This window comes from Vespula vulgaris, chromosome 1 (assembly GCF_905475345.1).
Source record: "Vespula vulgaris chromosome 1, iyVesVulg1.1, whole genome shotgun sequence".
NCBI lineage: Eukaryota > Metazoa > Arthropoda > Insecta > Hymenoptera > Vespidae > Vespula > Vespula vulgaris.
The window spans coordinates 7691151-7709185 of NC_066586.1; the positions used below are offsets into that span (position 1 = coordinate 7691151).

Below are 18035 nucleotides of genomic sequence, written 5' to 3' on the forward strand. Positions count from 1 at the left end.
TTCTATCTATCTCTTTCTCGTTTTATCTCTCTGTCTTTGCCGTCTACATTTTTCTCTTTCTCTCTTTTTGTCTATCTTTCACCCTTTCTCTTTGTTTGTCTTTCCCTATGATTGCTGCACGGTACTTTGCACTTCATATGCTTTGGAATAATCCGGAATTCTATAAAACTCAACTTCCCAAACTCAAATCTTCCACATCTCCTGATATTCCTTGAGTATCTTTGATCCAACTCAGCGCATTCCACGATTATTAACTCCTCGAACTGGTTATTTACTTACTCGAGCGAGTTCGAGAGCGACGCCGATCATCACCGTTTATGACTCCATCGATTTAAAGCAATTTTCTTTTTCTTCTTCTTTTTTATTTCTTTTTTTCTTTTTTTTTTTATCTCGAGTGGATTAATTAAAGTCAACTTTAATTTATAAGTTTTATACGAGACTTCGTCGGTATATCATGGATTTTTCAATCTGTTTGGTTCAGTAAACCTCGTTGCGAAAATGTTTATAAAAATTTATTTATTTACAGTTAAATGTTTCCATATGTTTCTTCTTAGTAATGATTACATACATTAGAACAATATATCGATTTACATATATATATATATATATATATATATATATATATATATATATATAAATGAAGTAAAAACTCACGTCTCTCACAAGTTGAATTCAATACGATCTATAAATCAATTTATTATTATAGAAATGTTCGGACTATAAAGCTTCGAAAGTGAACACCTTTGCAAGAACGGAGCCGCCGGATACGCAAGTTACAAAGTCGGTGATAGCTCTTCTACTCCATTACGGCTGGAACAAATTCACGATTATAACGGAAATCGCCTGGTCGACGGTAGCTCGTTCGCTCGAAGAACAGGCGACGAAGCACAATCTGACGGTGAATCACTACAGGACCGTCGAGGATCGTCACACTTGCTGCGAGGAGAGGCTGCCGTGCTGTCAAGTCAGCATATGGTTCCAACTTATACAGGAGACCAAAAATATGACGAGAAGTCAGTCTACATTATGTTTGTCTTTTCTTTAAATTTTACGATTCCATAATTTTTCGTATCTCAAACGAGTATAGACAATTCGCACGATCATATTTGTTTAATTATTTTTCATAAATTTCACTTTTCAACGTTTCACAAAAATTAACGAAGTCGAGATTTCGACGAAGATCCGATTACATACAAAAAACTTTAATCTTCAGAAAATCGATCAATGAAAAATTTCTTATCTATTGTTTCAGTATATATCTTTTTGGGTACCGCTATATCTCTAATAGATATGATGAATTCGATGCTAAATCAAAGGTTACTGGACAACGGGGAATACATGGTCATACACGTGGACATGATGACATACTCACCACGAGAAGCACAAAAGTACTTATGGAGTTAGTATGCCTATTATTCAAACGACGTTCTTCAAAATCGAGCCTTCAAATAACACATCTTTTCTTTTTTCGAGAAAAAAAGTCAATATCTTCAATAATCTTCGTATAGAAATCCATTTGAAACGAATTAAATTATTATATCATAATTAATCTGCTTATGTAAATCTTTTCAGAACCGGAACATCTCGACAGCGTGGAAAATTGTCTCGAACCGAAGGATTTTCTAAAGAAGGCAAGATCTCTTATGGTAGTCGCTTCCACGCCACCCACACAAAATTACGAGGAATTTACGAAAAAAGTTCGAGAGTATAGCAACAAGGAACCGTTCAACTTCGTTATTCCAGAACTTCTGAGAAAGTATGAAAAGGTATTTTTAAGATATGAGTAAAGATTGCAAGGACAAGGAAAGTGCAACGAGGAGATTCCTGTATCTAAAAAAAAAAAAAGAGAGAGATTTATATATTTTTTTTTTTTCGTTTTTTACAGTATGTCTCTATTCATGCAGCGTACCTTTACGACTCAGTGAAGCTGTATGCTCGTGCACTGGACCAACTTTTACGAGATCAACCGGAGCATAGTCTCCAGGATATCGTTAACAATGGAACGCAAATAATAGAGACGATCATAAAAAATCATACGTATCAAAGTAAGTACGTATAATCTGATAATCGAGACTCGACTACTATTTTGTTTTTCTTTCTTTCTTTCTTTCTTTCAATCTGATTGTAACTAAAAGATTTTCTCAATGTTAAAAATTTTCCTACTTTTTCGATATTTACTTATTTACATATGATTGTCGTTGCCCGTAGGTGTAAGCGGTGCAACGATAAAGTTGGATAAGTTCGGAGATTCGGAGGGAAACTTTTCGGTGCTAGCTCTGAAGAAGGATCCCTTCCGTTTCAACAACTTTTCCTGCGATTATCAAATGAAACCTGTGGGACAGTTTCAACAAGGTGAAACTCTAGTGAGTGAGTTGTTTAATAGCATTCGTGCGAATCATTCTTTTACATGTAATAATAATGAAGCAAAAAAAGTAAAAGAAAACAAAAAAATATTAATATCTAAAAGAAATATTTATAAACAAGTCATTCTCTTTTTCTCTCTTTCTCTCTTTTTCTCTCTATCTCTATTTCTGTCTCTATCTCTCTCTCTCCACCTATATTTAACTAGTATTAAAGTATATTTATCTCGTGTAGGTATACAGACCATCGGAGTCTATGGATTGGCCAGGTAAAAACAAGCCGGAAGCCGAGCCTGGTTGTGGTTTTCTCAACGAGCACTGTCCCAAAGATGATACTCATCTTCGTAGTATCGTTGCTGCCGGTGTCCTCGCTGTTTTATTATTCTGCGCCGCTGTGATCACGATGAGCATCTATCGAAGATGGAAGATCGAACAGGAGATCGAAGGTTTGCTCTGGAAGATAGATCCAGGCGAGATACATGGCTATCCTCATCTCGATAATATGATGTCTTCCCCTAGTAAGGTCAGTGACTTCGAATTTATTTTACCATTCGAATATATTTCTCTTCCACTCGAATATTGATGATATATATTTAACAATTATATATAACAATGTAATTAAATTTATATTATTATATATAATAGAGGGTATTATGTATATACATGTGTATATATTTATTTAATAATTTTTATATTTCCTTACAGTTAAGTTTAGTTAGTGCAATGTCTTACGAGTCGAGATGTGGCGGTCAAGTGTTCGCACAAACTGGCCATTACCACGGAGTAATGGTGCGAATAAAGGAGTTAAAGTTTTCAAAGAAGAAGGATATATCGCGTGATGTCATGAAGGAGATGCGTATTCTTCGTGAAATCAGACACGGTAATCTGAACTCATTCATCGGTGCGTGTGTAGAACCGATGAGGATCTTGCTGATTACCGATTATTGTGCCAAAGGAAGTCTTTATGTGAGTATTAAATGTGCCGTTTATTTAACCTTGTTAGTCATTTAATCGTCGTTATTTCCAACTTTTTTAGGACATCATCGAGAACGAAGATATAAAATTAGATGATATGTTCATTGCGTCGTTAGTTCACGATCTCATTAAGGTAAGCGATCTCTTTGATGGCCAGCGTTTTATTGGTCTGTGCTACGCTATCGTAGAGTGATTTTAGAAATGATTTCTGTCGTATAGGGTATGCTTTACATTCACGAGTCATCAGTGCTAGTCTGTCACGGTAATCTAAAGTCTTCCAATTGCGTGGTGACATCACGTTGGGTACTCCAAGTTTCTGACTTTGGCTTACACGATATGCGTCACTGTGCCGAGTCTGACAGCATTGGAGAACATCAGTATTATCGAAGTAAGTTGGAACTATTTAAAACAAATTAAAAACTTTATTCGACGAAGATTACTCAATGTCTAATTCTTCTTTAAGATCTGTTTTGGAAAGCCCCTGAGTTGCTGAGGAATCCTAATGCACCGATCAAAGGCACTCAGGAAGGAGATATTTACTCTTTTGCTATTATACTGTTTGAAATAATTGGACGAAAAGGACCGTACGGAGGTGTTAATTTGGAACCCAAAGGTAACTATCACGTAATTGTAAAGAGATTTTAAACTGTAGTGACAGTCTTTCGTTAATCGGCATTTGCCAAAAGGTATAGCTGCAGAAAAATAAATATGACCGTTAACAAATTGACAGAAATCATAGACCGAGTGAAAAGGTTCCCAGAAGATGGTGAACCACCGTTTAGACCTAACGTAGAGATACTGTCCGAGTCTGAGGCAGATTGTGCTGAGTATATCGTTAGTACTATAACCGACTGTTGGGCGGAAAGTCCAGAACTTAGGCCAGACTTCAAAGCAATAAGGACGAGATTAAAGAAAATGAAAGCTGGGTGGCATCGTAATATAATGGACCAAATGATGGATATGATGGAGAAATATGCGAACAATCTCGAAGATCTAGTCAATGAACGTACACGTTTACTTTTCGAGGAGAAACAAAAAACTGAAGACCTGCTACATAGAATGTTACCTGAGTGAGTCTTATTTGCAATATTTTCTTTATTACACACGTTAGTTGTATCATCATTAATAGATAAAGTTCCTCATACATTTTTTCTTTAATTTGATTCAGACCGGTTGCCTATTGTTTAACAAACGGTATAGGAGTAGAACCTGAAGCGTTTGATTTGGTAACCATATATTTCAGCGACATCGTTGGTTTCACAGCGATGTCGGCAGAAAGTACGCCGTTCCAGGTACGTGTAAGATAATAGAACTATTCTTAATTACATCTTATATCCTAATTAACAAACTTTACACTCTTTCTTCAGGTGGTAAACTTTCTCAACGATCTGTATACTCTGTTCGATCGCATAATCAAAGGATATGATGTGTACAAAGTAGAAACTATAGGAGATGCCTACATGGTTGTGAGTACGATATACTAAGATATTAAACTTATCTATTAATGAATATCTTAATCTCATGATTTACTACTGTTGATTAGGTGTCAGGATTACCGATAAAAAATGGAAACCGACATGCCGGAGAAATAGCGTCGATGTCCTTGGAATTACTTAATGCCGTTAAGCATCACACGATAGCTCACCGTCCTCAGGAAACTCTTAAACTTCGTATTGGGATTCACACAGGTAAAATAAAACGCGTAACGAATAATAAACATTTCCTATTGGAATTCATATAAGTAAAACGATGTAATACATATTTTTTAAAAACGCAGGCCCCGTAGTCGCAGGTGTAGTAGGATTAACAATGCCTAGATATTGTTTATTTGGCGATACGGTGAATACTGCGTCAAGAATGGAATCGAACGGTGAACCATTACGTATTCACATAAGTAATCAATGCAAAGATGCTTTGGATAAAATAGGTGGTTACATTATCGAGGAACGTGGTTTGGTGAATATGAAGGGAAAAGGCGAAGTGAAAACTTATTGGCTTACAGGAGCCACGGAAAAAGCTATTCAGAAAAGAGAGGTATAAAAAGAATTTGAATTTCATTCTTAATTTTATCTTACATTGTTCACTCAAATGTTTATATTCGTAAGACGTTCATATTAAATATGTTAACATTTATAGGTGGACGTTGGTGATCTTCCACCACTTTTCTGCAGACCAAGAAGGAGTCCAAAATTAAATTCAGATTCACGTCAGGCGTCGTTATTAGCTGGTTTAGGTGCTGGTAGTCGAAGACAATCGAGTGTACCACGTCCAGCTGCTGACGACTCGTCCTCGCAATGCGGTGGGTCGAGTCCAATACCAAGATCACTTCATGTTCGGAAATTGGAACGATCTCCACTTTGTTTAACGGATAGCTTATCAAAGACTACATTGGAAAATGTTCCACTACGGGAAGAAGCTGCAAATCGTGCTGTTAATATCAAACTCGCACTCGACGACTTTTTCATAGATGCTAAACCGAAATTTCGAAAGAATGAAAGAGTATTGTCTATCATCGCGTCTTCCTCGACGACTAGCGATTATCCATCTCAAACGGTTATAAGAGAATCTCGTTCATTAGATCCTTTTCCATTCGAGGCCTATGCAAAGAGATTCGAACAAGAGAACTTTTGTTGGAAGGAACCGAAAAAGAGTTTTCGATCGTTGGAAAATTGTGACAAGTGTGTTGGGACCAACTCGAAAACCGATCTTACCGGTAAAGTGTTGAACAATAATTATCCGAATGGCAATATGATAATCATACCTCACACCGACGTAACGTCGAACGAAGCGGAGACTCCCTTACTGATGGGTGACGAAAGTGGTTGTATAGGAGAAATATTGCCGGTGAAACGTTGGCGCTCTTTGGATCAAGTGGTACCTGCTCCCAGTACGGACAATGTGCCTGACAAAAAGTCTTCCGCACGAAATTCTATAAGAAGCTGGCTGGTAAATCTGTTTAATGGTAATGGATTACGCAATAGCGATGTTTCTTTAAGAAGGGGTGTTATTGCTGGATACGATATACAGTCAGAGCGTGAGAGTATAGTTTGAATGAATTGTTTTTTTATTACCCTTACTACGCTTCTCCTTCTTAAAAGGAAACAAGTTTATGATGACGTAATAGAAGAATCTTGTATATCGAGAACGAAAGTGTATAATGTATATTATGTTTATGAGTCATAAGCATGATTAATTGTTGCCATGTTTTTTTAGATTATGTACGTGAAATTTACATATATATATATATATATATATATATATATATATATATATATAATACGTATATATGTATACATATATATCTACATATCATATACATATGTATGTATGTATGCATGTATGTATATATATATATATATATATATGTGCGTGTGAAAGTTACCGACAGTGTATATTTTTATTACATAGATATTTTATAATTCGTACTATATAAACTGTGCGTCAGCGTCGATGCCGAAAGTGACTTACGTAGCGCAGGACTGTTGCCTTGCCTGTTAAGATTTTTAATCCGAATACGTAATAAGGACAGACAAGAAATTATTTTATAAATATCGTTCTAACCAAAGTGTAAAGATGCGCGAGATCACTCCGATCTCTTACGAGTTAGCATAATAAAACTTCTTGCGTTGAAGAAAATGGGCTAACGCAGCTGGAGTATACGTACGTCTTCCGCATACATCGTTCAATTTGCTCCATGCTCATGTTTAAAGTATGTACATATGGTGTGTGTACGTAAATACTTGCATACGTGTGTATATATATATGTATGTATGTATGTATGTATGTATGTATGTATGTATGTATGTATGTATATACGTACATATATATATGTGTACACACTCGTGTATATGTATGTGTATCTATAATTTTAAACTCGTTCACTGAAGGAAGCAAATTATCTGTATGGCTGTGAAAAGTGAACTAGATTGTACCTAAGGTGCTTAGTAATATATGATGTTGTCAAATGTACATAACTGAACAATAATATATCGATGCAAAAAAAGTGTGAATTAAAGATAATTATTACCTTATGTAAAAATATAAACCTACCCAACTAGAAAGTGTAACATAATACATAATATTCTTTTTTCTATAAAAATAGATTAAACATTTAGAACTTTTGAAATAATGCACACTTACATTTTTTTATAATTAGCAACGAGATATTCTTTATTTTAATATTCTTTTAAGAGATACATTGGTATCTGATCTAATAAATTCGGTATGTACTTACATAAATTATATAGAATTTTAGGTTTAACGGCTATAACCATTAGTTAATGTTTACTACCATTACAAATATTTGATCATATTATTCATGACCAGCATAAAATTTGCCCAAAAAATCTTTTGGTTTTGGATTATGTGTATCTTTAAAATGATTTAAAAGATTTCCTATAGGTTTCCAAATATTTATTACCTCCGTCAACTCTATTTGACCCTAATAAAATCATTAATTATATTCTGTTTATTAACAAAGTTATAAAGGACTAAGATTATTAAAGCATTCTTTTGTTTCATTAATAATTATAGTCATTACATATTTCACATTTAAATATAAATAATATAAAGTAAAATATCAATATAAAAAATATAATACATAAACTATTACCTTGATTATCAGTAAGTCGATTACTCTCACGTCTGTTATAAACTTATTCTTTAAAAATTCTGAGCGTACTTTTTCTAAACATTGCTTCTTTGTGTATGGTATGTCGTAATCAATAACTGTAATACAAATAACAATTTACAACATAAATACTTGTTTAATAATTGCATAAAAAAGTATTAAATCTTAAAGAAGTATATCATATTTCTATATGCTTACATAAGACATTACTTGAATACCTGAAATTAATAAAAAAAGAAAAATTTCATGCTATCTAAAGAAGAAACTATTCGCGTTAAATTAAATATAATCGAAATAAATACAAAACTTTATTTTGGATCGTTTTAATCATTCTTTTAAATTATGAGGATTTTTAGGTTAAGCAACACAATAAATACTTAAATACAAATATAAATAAGTAATCAACAAAAATGTTTTTACATACCTATAAAAGGTACTTGTCTACACCAAGCCCTATAAAGGGCTAAGACTCTTCTACGTGCTTCAGCATGATTAGAAGATAAAATAGGTCGAGCTTGACGAGTAACCCGCACAACCGAGGGCGAAGCCATTTTGAACACTACGTATTCCAAGTACTACTAATTTTGAAAAGATATAGTTACCAAAATGACGTCCATGAAATATTTAATGAACAATTTATAAAATTATTTTGCTTATATTAATACACTTTAGTCACGTTATTTATCTTGTTTTATAAAAATAAAGAGTGTATTCGATACAAAAGCCGAATAAACTTGAAAAAATTATTAAGCTATCTCACATAGTTTATAAACAGATGACACTATTTATATATTATGTATTAAATAATATGTATTAAATTTTATATAAGTTCGTATATACTTTACATAGTTCATGCTACAATCGGCCTGCGCATGCGCATTGATAAATTTATCCCTGTTTTTCGCTTATCGCGCCACTAGGCGTCATTTTTGTGTAGTATTCAAGGCGCTTTGTTTGATAGAAAAACAATATCAATTGAAATTATAGGTATATGTACATATTTATTGTTTTTATGTTAGAGCAAGTACGACATTCATACAGGATAAAAGCTTAGTTCATTTTGTTCCTTCGACGTGTTACAACTATTTCGTTCTTAATAATTTATTGCGTAGAAATATTAAACTTTCATTTATTTTTAATTTTACACATTTTATTATCTACGAAGTGGGTTTCTGTACGCAGCAATCTTTTTGCGGTGAAATCTGGACAAACAATATTACTTGCGAAGTAACGTATATTTGTATAATTGTAATACAACGCAAGTATTTTTGAATCAATAGACTACATTCATGTAAATTACTTCATTTAAAAAATTTTGTTAAAGTATATTCGAAAGACAATCAAGTAACACATTAATCGCTATTTTGAATTGTCAAATACTTTTTGAAATATCTCGAATTAGAAGTATTTTAATTCCTTTGTCTTTATATTTTAGAAATTAATGTCATAAGGAATAAGTATAACACTTAGGGTGTAAGTAAAATATATTTTATTAATATACCATTAGTCAAAAAGGGGCAACTACTTCTATAATTTGCTTATGCATAAAACAAAGTAGCACAGTGGTTCCAATATCAACGATTACTGGTAAGCATTTTGCTATCATAGACTTGTAGCAAAGCTTACTAAGTACTTTAGTTACGCAATTGTGTACTAGGATCAGTTAGAGGAACGTACGAAACTTGCATTAGCTTCTGTTTTGTAGTAGATCCATCTGCATGCTTATCCACTTGTAGTAGATCTTGAAACCTTTGGAAACCTTCAATGGCAACTACAGGGCAGATAAGTCGACCTCCAGGAGCTAGCTGGTCTACCAACTACAGATATGTAAAATTGTAATAATCAAATAGATAAACATAAAGATTTTTTTCTTTATTTTTTCATACTTGTTGCGGAAGAGTTTCAGCCGCAGCTCCAACATGTATAGCATTGTAAGGTCCGTCAGCATCATGTCCCAATCTGCCATCTCCCACTAGTTGCATTCACAATGATCTGTTGTTAATCTCCAGTCTATCTTTTATGATTACAGCAAAGTCACACAGTTGATGGACAGAGATCCGTTTGATTCTTCGTGGTAATACCTACTCCACGTGGATAGATTACGAGTTTTTCACATTTTAACTAGACTTTTATTATTTATTATCCCTTGCCTTTTTTTACAGATATGCCTGATAATGATAGCAAGAAGTAGAAACAGTTACAGAAGGGATGTTGTTTAGTTCCCGTTATGGCTCATAATCATAATCATAGAATATTTTTTCTTTTCCACGCGGTAACATTACTCAAGCATTAGTCCCAATAATCTTACCAATGAATTTCAGACGGCCATCTTTGAGAAAATGTGGACAGTCCTCCCGTACATTTCTTGTAGAAACTTCTATTAGCTCGGGAATATGCTCAATACCGATGACTCGTCCACGAGGACCAACCATAAAAGCCATACAAGCAGATAAATATCCGGAACCTGAACCGACATCTAATGCCCTAGCACCATCAAAGAGCTGATCGGAGAGGATCGACAATGCATAGGCATGCTAAAACATAGAAATAAAATCGAAATACGTCCTTTAATATATAAAGCAAAATAAGTAGAATATTCAGGAAATATTTCAATCATCACATAATGTTTGTAAATAATATATATAAATATGTTTGTAAATATATATATATATATATATATATATATATATATATATATATATATATTGTGTAAAAAACAGACATTAATATGTATGTGTTCATTTGTAAATATATGTCTGGAAAATCTCCAATAGCCAGTAAAGATATCTATTTAACATAAGTAATAAAGAATGATAAGGGGGTTAAACTGATACCCCTTTGATGAAATATCAGCATTACTTCTTCTTAATACAAACATTTAGATTATTTTTAATTTAATTAAAATGAGTCTTTAAGGAGCATAAATTCAGCTGAACAATTTTAGTTATCATATTTATTGAGGTTTGATATATCATTGTGTGCTTAGTCTTGACAGTCTTCTTGAAATGCAAATAATAAATGGAAAGACTATCATAAGTATCAATATATTGACATTGCTTTATCTTCTTATTGGCACAGAATACTGACACAGTTGTGACTTTAAAGACTTTATATATCTTTACATACATTAACATAACCTTGATGAAATATACAATGTCAATAGAATGTTATAATTTTAGTAATGTCATAATTCATGATTCACAGAATTGAAAAAGAAAAAATTTACTTACCATATGTGGAGCACTGATTGTAACATTGTAACCAATTTTTCTAGGTCGATCAAGATAAGGATCTGCTTCATGACAGTATCTTGCTCTATCTACTGCAAGCATAGCAGCTTCTGCTCTAGCGGTTGCCAGTATGCCAGTTTCTAAAAACACGATTTAATTCGATACAAGTTTCTTATTACTTATTAACACGTTACGTTACCTTTTAGCTTGGTCACCATCTCTTGATTTGTTACACCATTGCAGTGCCATGCCATGCTCCACAAATGCTGCAATATCCACTATATATATATATGTATATGTATGTATATATATAAAACAAATTAATAATATAAACTTTTGTTAACGAAAAAAGATTTATACATTACAGAAAGTTTTGATATCGTTAAAAGAAACATAAAATATATAATAGCAACAAAAATAACATTGTTTGAACGTCTTCGTTAAAAAAAAAGAAATCGTAACCTAACAATTACAGTACAAAATAAATCTCTTTCGTTTGCCACAAAGCTGTATCGTGTATTGTTACATGCAAATTTTCAACTAGGAAATAATAGCTACAGCTCGTTGATATTCAACTAGAGACGTAAAAAAACATTTTCGAGAATAATTTGAAACGTACCTTGTATTATTACAACCGTTTCTTGACAGTTAGCGACCCTTAGGGTGTGTTGTGTCATGAATGGAAGCAAGTAGAGTGGAGGGGAGGAAAGAATCAGCTGATAGGAATGCCTTGATATCGATTTGGCCCGGGAACGACGTGGACACACGTTTTGAGTTCGTCAACGATCCCACTTTGGCCTTCCTTCTCGAGTAGTCCTTAGATTAATTTCAAAGTTCTCGCGGAAGTGTTTCCGGAAGTCGAGTAAAGAATTTCGACGATCACCACGCTTTTCGTACGCGAGTTTACTTGTAAAAAAATACGAACGATTGATAATACTCTCGAAATTGTTAGTAAAAAGGATGATTCGTGATCATTTCAGAAATTTATATTTTTCCGTGATATATGATCATTTTTTCGATCTAATGATCTTGTCAAAAAAGTGTCGTTTTTTGTTTTCGTTTTATCATTCAATGATTTTTTATTGATTAAATGGTACGTGTTATATTATATTAACACGTCGAATAATATTTGCATACATTTTTGACAAATCATTTACAATCAGTTTCTTTCTATCGTATTTTCCAAGATCTTTAATCGATATAAGCAAATTTTTTTTAAATTAAAATTCAGAAGTTCTGGCGTAAATCGCGTAAATTTATAGAAATCATAAGATTGAAAAGGAAAGACCATTGTGTATCATGCGAGTGTTTGAAATTTTAACGAGGTACTTACATTCTCTCACACCAGCTTCCACTCGTTAAAATTAACCATACATATGTCGTAAATAATCGTTGTAGAGTAACTCATAAATTAAACTTTTTCTGAGATACTGCGGAAAGATTTCATTATAAATCATCGACGAACTTCATTGCTAAATTTTTAAACAAATTGATTTAAAACAAGCACCACGAGATCTTCCGCATTTATATGTTATGAATTCGATACGATCGGAGATGTCTGGAAAGGTTGAGAAGAAAAAAAAAACAACAAAAAAAAAAAACAAAGAAAAAGAAGAAAGAAAAAAGAAATCTACGCTTTTAAAACAAATATTTTATGAGATATTCGCCAAACATGAAATGTTTTATCTAGAAGATAACGAATATTTGTTATCATCTAATTTTCAGTATGCTTTGTAATTAGAATATTTTTATTTTTAATTTCGTATTACTAATACAGACTTTGTAAATATATCAAAGTAACAGGTTCATGAATAGTATAAATGCAAACGCGTTCATTCTTCACATTTCACAGTCATACTTAACGCACTTCAAATTTCGAAGTCATGAAGGATTTTGACAAGGAGGACACTAATTTTTTAATTAAAATAGAACGTGCAAATTAATTCATAGGAAACATCTTTATTTGCATTATGAAATTATTCAAAACTTATTCAAAATATAACAAAAAAAATAACATCTGATATATAATCATATTTAAAAAATAAAAATTAGATCATCTCATTCATGAACTGCATTTAATATTTTAATATTTTAGTTATTTTAGAATATCTTATTTTAGAATATCTTATTTTAGAATAACCAGCGTAAGTTTGACAAATTATCAAAGTTCTTTCGTAATGGATAGAATGATTAAATGATATTTCATTACAGAATATTCGATTTTACTAAATATCAAAGAACTTTTGCCCTTTCTTAAGATTCCTGTTATCCTCGCATAAATCTCTTTATTTTTAATTCATTACCGGGGAAAGGTCCCGAGGGAAATGTCCATTTACTAACCGTATTCAACTCAATTCTTACGTTCATTTAACTTTATTCTTAAAATTAACTCAACTTAACTGTTAAAATATTTTCGACATAAAATTTTCCAATGTTAATTATTTTTTATGCAAATTATAGAAAAGAAATACAAATGATTAACGTCTGAAGTTAGATATATTTGATTTTCAAATACATTAATTAGAACGATTGGAATATTACGTGGTTTTCTGTTTTCATATCTAATGCAATAACAAGTTAATTTCGGATCAATTCACATGAATGACGATCATGAAAATGTCATAAGATAAGAGATTTTCGAAGTTCCAAAGAATAATCGAGATTTCAAGAATCACGAAATATAAAAAAATCACTTCAAAAATCACGAGGAATGAGGAAAGTTATTTTCCTTGGTTTTAATCTTGATTGATAATTAATATTATTCTTTGATCAAGGATCTTTTACAGGAAATGTTATAAGGAGTGAAAAAAAATAAAAGGAAGATAAAAAATATCATTAAGAACTATAGAACCGATAAGAAGATACGCGAAGATATACATTTACACATATTTGAACGCGCGTTCACGTAGCAAGTAGATATGATAAAAAGTCATGCGCGTTCAGTTACAAGGGGTTGTCGATACCGATATAAATTGACGTACAGATCGTCCCATAGAGCGCAGATAGTCGATCCCTCGGTTAAGATACATAGAGAAGAATAGAAAGAGAAAGATTTTCATAGATTTTTTTCGAGGATCTTTCGATCGATTCGATTATTCACAGTGAGTTGAATTCGAACGATCGAACGATCGATCTTGGTTAACTTTCATTATAAGCTCGTTCCAGTTTTGATCGATTGTCATCGTGAATCACTTTCGTTTTACATATTTTGATGACAAAACAAAATTTTTTTTCTATCGATCAAGATCAAACTTTGTAAATCGGTTTTATCGTGCACCAAAAATTGACTAGTTCTTCGTTCTAAATATATTCAACGCGATGGAGGACATCAAGGAGCGAATGGATGACCCAGGAAAGTTTCGACAATTTGTAGCAGCGATGGTTGGTGAGTATCTTTCGTAAAACTTTAAATTTGTTCTTATTTTATTTAACTTCGAAAGTCAAAGTGAGAAGAAAGTGCTATAAAAGAGATATATCTAAAGGAAAAAGGGAAAACTTCGGTGCAAAAGTTTTCGACAGTTTAAGACAAAGCTTTAGAAGAATTTCATGTCGAATTGAAAGAAAGAAATCAATGAGTAATATTTCTTTCTTCTCTTTTTTTTTTTACAGTGAATCTAGCAACCATGACGTATGGGACAATGATCGGTTGGCAATCACCAATGGCACCAAAATTACAAAGTGAAGATCCTCCAGTTGGAATAATAGCAATGACAAACGAAGAAGTTTCTTGGCTGAGTGCAATTATGTGTTTAGGAGGAATTGTAACAACTCCAATAATGGGTCCAATATCAGAGAAACTTGGACGCAAGATGACGGGTTGTCTTCTTGGTCTACCATTCTTGACTTGTTCTCTTTTAATGATTTTCGCGACCGATCAAATACATATCTTTATTGCACGTTTCTTCGCCGGTGTGGGGGGTGCAGGTGCGTTCTTTTTAGTTCCACTTTACGTTTCCGAAATTTGCTGCGACTCGATACGTGGTATGCTGGGTAGTCTGCTCGTTTTGGTGGTGAACGTAGGAATCCTGATAGCTTACATATTAGGTGCCTTCTTGTCTTTCAAAATCTTTAATATTTGCATCGCTGTGCTACCTATGATCTATCTAGGAAGTTTTCTTTTTCTACCAGAAACACCTGTTTATTTGATTCGCTATAATCGACTTCGTGAGGCTGATAGGTGAGTATCTGTTAAATTGATTCAATTATGTTGTTCGAGTTAGATACATTTCTTTTTTTAAATTTATCCGATCAATAGAAAATAAAAACGTTGGATATATTCACGGTTCGGCCAAAACGTAAAGATGAATATTCTATTGCAGGTCTTTGATGTGGTTGAGGGCGGGACATCAATTGACGGTAGAGAGAGAGCTACTACGTTTGCAGATCGCTGCGAAGGAAGCCGCAACATCAACTAAATCCGTTGGTTTCATGGATCTCTTCAGGAATAGAGGAACAATCAAGGCATTAATAATCGCTCTAGGCATCTTCGGTGGTCAACAATTCTGTGGTATATTCGCTATGGTAAGCACGTCTGCACTTTATTAGATGAAAAATTGCAACGAATGAACTTTGATAAGCATTATCGAAAAAAAAAAAACAATGCAGAATAGGATTTACTTGACTTCCATTGAATCTTTTTAACGTTATCGTCTCGATATGAGGCATAAATCTGTTGCAAGTATCATTGCGCCTGATAAATAAATGTTACGTTTTTGACATTTACTCGTCATTTCTTATCTGACATTAATAATTACTGACGACATTTGAAGATAGAGCCTATCCTAAATAATTTTTTCTGAATACAATCATCTAATATACGTTTGATTTGATTTATAAATAAGTATCATTATAAGTAAGAATTATTTATTACTTATTTATAAATCATCTTAATAAATGCAATATTTTATAATACACATTATTATTATTATTTTTCGTAACTATTGATTTGAATGAATAAGAATTTTATCATATTAAATTTCTTATTTAGAATTGCACTTATTTATAAATCGATCCAATAATATGTACACTAATAAAATATGATTTTTTTTTTTTTTTTTACAGATAAGCTATACTGAGACGATTTTTCGTATATCAGGGAGTTCGTTATCACCAAACACAGCTGCGATCACCGTAGGTGCCATACAAGTTATAGGATCCTATCTATCAACTTCACTGATGGAACGAACCGGTAGAAGACCTCTTCTATTAATATCCTGTATGGGGATGTGCATTTGCCATTACGTCCTTGGTACTTTCTGCTATCTTCAAGAATTAAATTATGACATTTCTGTATTTGGTTGGATACCTGTGGTAGCTTTATCGGTTTATGTGATTACCTATTGTTTGGGTATGGGTCCTGGACCCTATGTGATTTGCTCTGAAATATTCGAACAGGATATTTTCAGTTTAGCAATTGCAATAACTCTTCTCTTTACTTGGATCATTGCCTTCATGGTAGTGAAATTCTTTGCGAATTTGGTGGATCTGATCGGCATGTTCGGATGTTTCTTTATTTTGGGCACTTCCTGTATTTTAACTTTCATCTTCATTTACGTTTTTATACCAGAAACGAAGGGAAGGTCGCGAGAAGATATTTTAAATGAATTAAATGGCGGGCATTCTTGGGCTTCGACGGTCGGTGATATCAAGATTTCAACGACGCATGCATGACGTTCGTTAGAGATTGCTATAATTGAAGAGAAAATGGACGTTCTCTTAGATGAATCGAAAATTCCTTAGATAATAATAAGTAAAGATTGTTGAGAAAGTGAACATTGATTTGTTGGCTGTGCAATGAGTGCTTCATTAGCTGTTATGTATGAAGTATATCGATCGGCTGGACCGATTTTTGCGAATCGTTTTTTTGAACTTTGTACAAAGAATATTTTACTTTTAAAAAAGAATATATATACATATATATTACAATAATATTTTATATCAATAATATAAGTATAGATTATATAGGATAAATAAGATATGATTGAAGGATATTGAAAAAAGAAATATTCGTGTGTTATAGACAAATCACACTATATTTTAAATAATATTGTATTTTTCCCAAATAGTGTTCGTTCTAAAACCTATAAATACAATGTTTAGGTGAATGTTTCAATGTTTTGTATAATATGGTAAAAAAATCAGCGATGATAATTATTACAAGTATTTTATATTTGTATCCACTTGCTTTTTCTATCTCTACATTTTCTTCTTATTTATTAATTAAATTATAATGCCCGAAAAGAGCTTAGTATATATATATGTGTGCGCGCGTGTGTGTGTGTATGTATATATATATGTATATATATATGTATATATATGTATGTATGTATATATGTGTGTGTGTGTGTGCGTGTATACGAAAATTATTACATAAGTCTTAAAAACATATTAAAATATAATAAGTAATAATTTTGTTTTTCTTTAAGAATACTTTGCAATAATAGAAATTATGTTATGAAGAGATGTACAAATTTTAATTTTTACTAAAATTTAATATTATTACAATTCTTTTTAAATTTTTATTAGAAAAAGAGCATTCTCGTTATCTTCGAACCGAAATATACTCAAACTATTCTAACAAAATTAATCGTCGTCCAATCTTTTTCGTACATTCTTATTTCCTATCTTCCGTTTTTTAAAGGTCCTTAACGACGAATCCTCCTCGTCACTATCTCCTGTCGATATAGTTGTAATAGTTTTCTCTTTGAAGATTCTTTGGGGCGGAGGTGGTTCAGATGTTTCGAAAGTAGGCAACTGTATTTGCTTTTGCTGCGGCAATTGAAGATCTACAGGCTTCCTTTCTCTGAAAAAAGAGTATTATTAATAACGAAGTGATACATA

At 32.5% G+C, this 18035-nt stretch overlaps 5 protein-coding genes across 10 annotated transcripts in view; 2 read left to right on the forward strand and 3 right to left on the reverse strand.

The window, feature by feature from the left end:
- The window catches only part of LOC127063917 (receptor-type guanylate cyclase Gyc76C-like), a 73159-nt gene extending 65904 nt beyond the window's left edge, over positions 1–7255 (forward strand). For all 5 annotated transcript variants that reach the window (XM_050994248.1, XM_050994240.1, XM_050994279.1 and 2 more), the window contains 16 exons: positions 707–1013; positions 1253–1399; positions 1573–1766; positions 1886–2045; positions 2209–2363; positions 2596–2883; positions 3066–3326; positions 3397–3468; positions 3555–3723; positions 3799–3948; positions 4066–4405; positions 4504–4627; positions 4703–4801; positions 4879–5023; positions 5113–5369; positions 5472–7255. In XM_050994248.1, coding sequence (XP_050850205.1) covers positions 707–1013; positions 1253–1399; positions 1573–1766; positions 1886–2045; positions 2209–2363; positions 2596–2883; positions 3066–3326; positions 3397–3468; positions 3555–3723; positions 3799–3948; positions 4066–4405; positions 4504–4627; positions 4703–4801; positions 4879–5023; positions 5113–5369; positions 5472–6386 — 3783 coding nt within the window. In that variant the 3' untranslated portion in view covers positions 6387–7255. The remainder of the gene's footprint in view (positions 1–706; positions 1014–1252; positions 1400–1572; positions 1767–1885; positions 2046–2208; positions 2364–2595; positions 2884–3065; positions 3327–3396; positions 3469–3554; positions 3724–3798; positions 3949–4065; positions 4406–4503; positions 4628–4702; positions 4802–4878; positions 5024–5112; positions 5370–5471) is intronic.
- Positions 7256–7476: 221 nt separating this feature from the next.
- Positions 7477–8749, reverse strand: LOC127064004 (NADH dehydrogenase [ubiquinone] 1 alpha subcomplex subunit 6). Its single transcript, XM_050994453.1, has 3 exons — positions 8390–8749; positions 7948–8063; positions 7477–7776 (listed from the first exon to the last, which is right to left on the reverse strand). The coding sequence occupies exons 1-3, from the start codon at positions 8514–8516 to the stop codon at positions 7648–7650; spliced, it is 372 nt and encodes a 123-aa protein (XP_050850410.1). The 5' UTR covers positions 8517–8749; the 3' UTR covers positions 7477–7647.
- Positions 8750–8946: 197 nt separating this feature from the next.
- On the reverse strand, positions 8947–11953 carry LOC127063993 (protein-L-isoaspartate(D-aspartate) O-methyltransferase-like). 2 transcript variants are annotated; one of them, XM_050994436.1, is made up of 6 exons: positions 11815–11953; positions 11395–11461; positions 11196–11335; positions 10274–10499; positions 9852–9937; positions 8947–9782 (listed from the first exon to the last, which is right to left on the reverse strand). In XM_050994436.1, the coding sequence occupies exons 2-6, from the start codon at positions 11447–11449 to the stop codon at positions 9600–9602; spliced, it is 690 nt and encodes a 229-aa protein (XP_050850393.1). In that variant the 5' UTR covers positions 11450–11461; positions 11815–11953; the 3' UTR covers positions 8947–9599. The 2 variants fall into 2 exon arrangements, with proteins under 2 accessions (XP_050850393.1, XP_050850402.1); XM_050994445.1 differs by having other exon boundaries at positions 11395–11473; positions 11815–11942.
- A 339-nt stretch (positions 11954–12292) lies between these two features.
- Positions 12293–17699, forward strand: LOC127063948 (facilitated trehalose transporter Tret1-like). Its single transcript, XM_050994327.1, has 4 exons — positions 12293–14580; positions 14805–15372; positions 15515–15716; positions 16257–17699. Exons 1-4 carry the CDS (start codon positions 14514–14516, stop codon positions 16863–16865), a joined length of 1446 nt encoding a protein of 481 aa, XP_050850284.1. The 5' UTR covers positions 12293–14513; the 3' UTR covers positions 16866–17699.
- LOC127063964 (WW domain-binding protein 4) overlaps positions 17343–18035 on the reverse strand; it is a 42307-nt gene continuing 41614 nt past the window's right edge. The window contains exon 7 of the mRNA XM_050994362.1: positions 17343–17997. Within this exon, the coding sequence (XP_050850319.1) occupies positions 17778–17997 (220 nt within the window). The 3' untranslated portion in view covers positions 17343–17777. The remainder of the gene's footprint in view (positions 17998–18035) is intronic.

Bases quoted from the DNA above. Each gene is read 5' to 3' on its own strand.
- LOC127063948 (XM_050994327.1), top strand. From the start codon at position 14,514: ATGGAGGACATCAAGGAGCGAATGGATGACCCAGGAAAGTTTCGACAA. The intron at 14,581-14,804 runs GTGAGTATCTTT...TTTTTTTTACAG, and splicing joins ATTTGTAGCAGCGATGGTTG to TGAATCTAGCAACCATGACG. The intron at 15,717-16,256 runs GTAAGCACGTCT...TTTTTTTTACAG, and splicing joins TCTGTGGTATATTCGCTATG to ATAAGCTATACTGAGACGAT.
- LOC127063993 (XM_050994436.1), bottom strand. From the start codon at position 11,449: ATGGCATGGCACTGCAATGGTGTAACAAATCAAGAGATGGTGACCAAG. The intron at 10,500-11,195 runs GTAAGTAAATTT...TCTATGTTTTAG, and splicing joins CAATCAGTGCTCCACATATG to CATGCCTATGCATTGTCGAT. The intron at 9,783-9,851 runs GTATGAAAAAAT...ACATATCTGTAG, and splicing joins CTGAAACTCTTCCGCAACAA to TTGGTAGACCAGCTAGCTCC.
- LOC127064004 (XM_050994453.1), bottom strand. From the start codon at position 8,516: ATGGCTTCGCCCTCGGTTGTGCGGGTTACTCGTCAAGCTCGACCTATT. The intron at 8,064-8,389 runs GTATGTAAAAAC...TTTGTATTACAG, and splicing joins TAGACAAGTACCTTTTATAG to TTATTGATTACGACATACCA. The intron at 7,777-7,947 runs GTAATAGTTTAT...TGATTTTATTAG, and splicing joins TCGACTTACTGATAATCAAG to GGTCAAATAGAGTTGACGGA.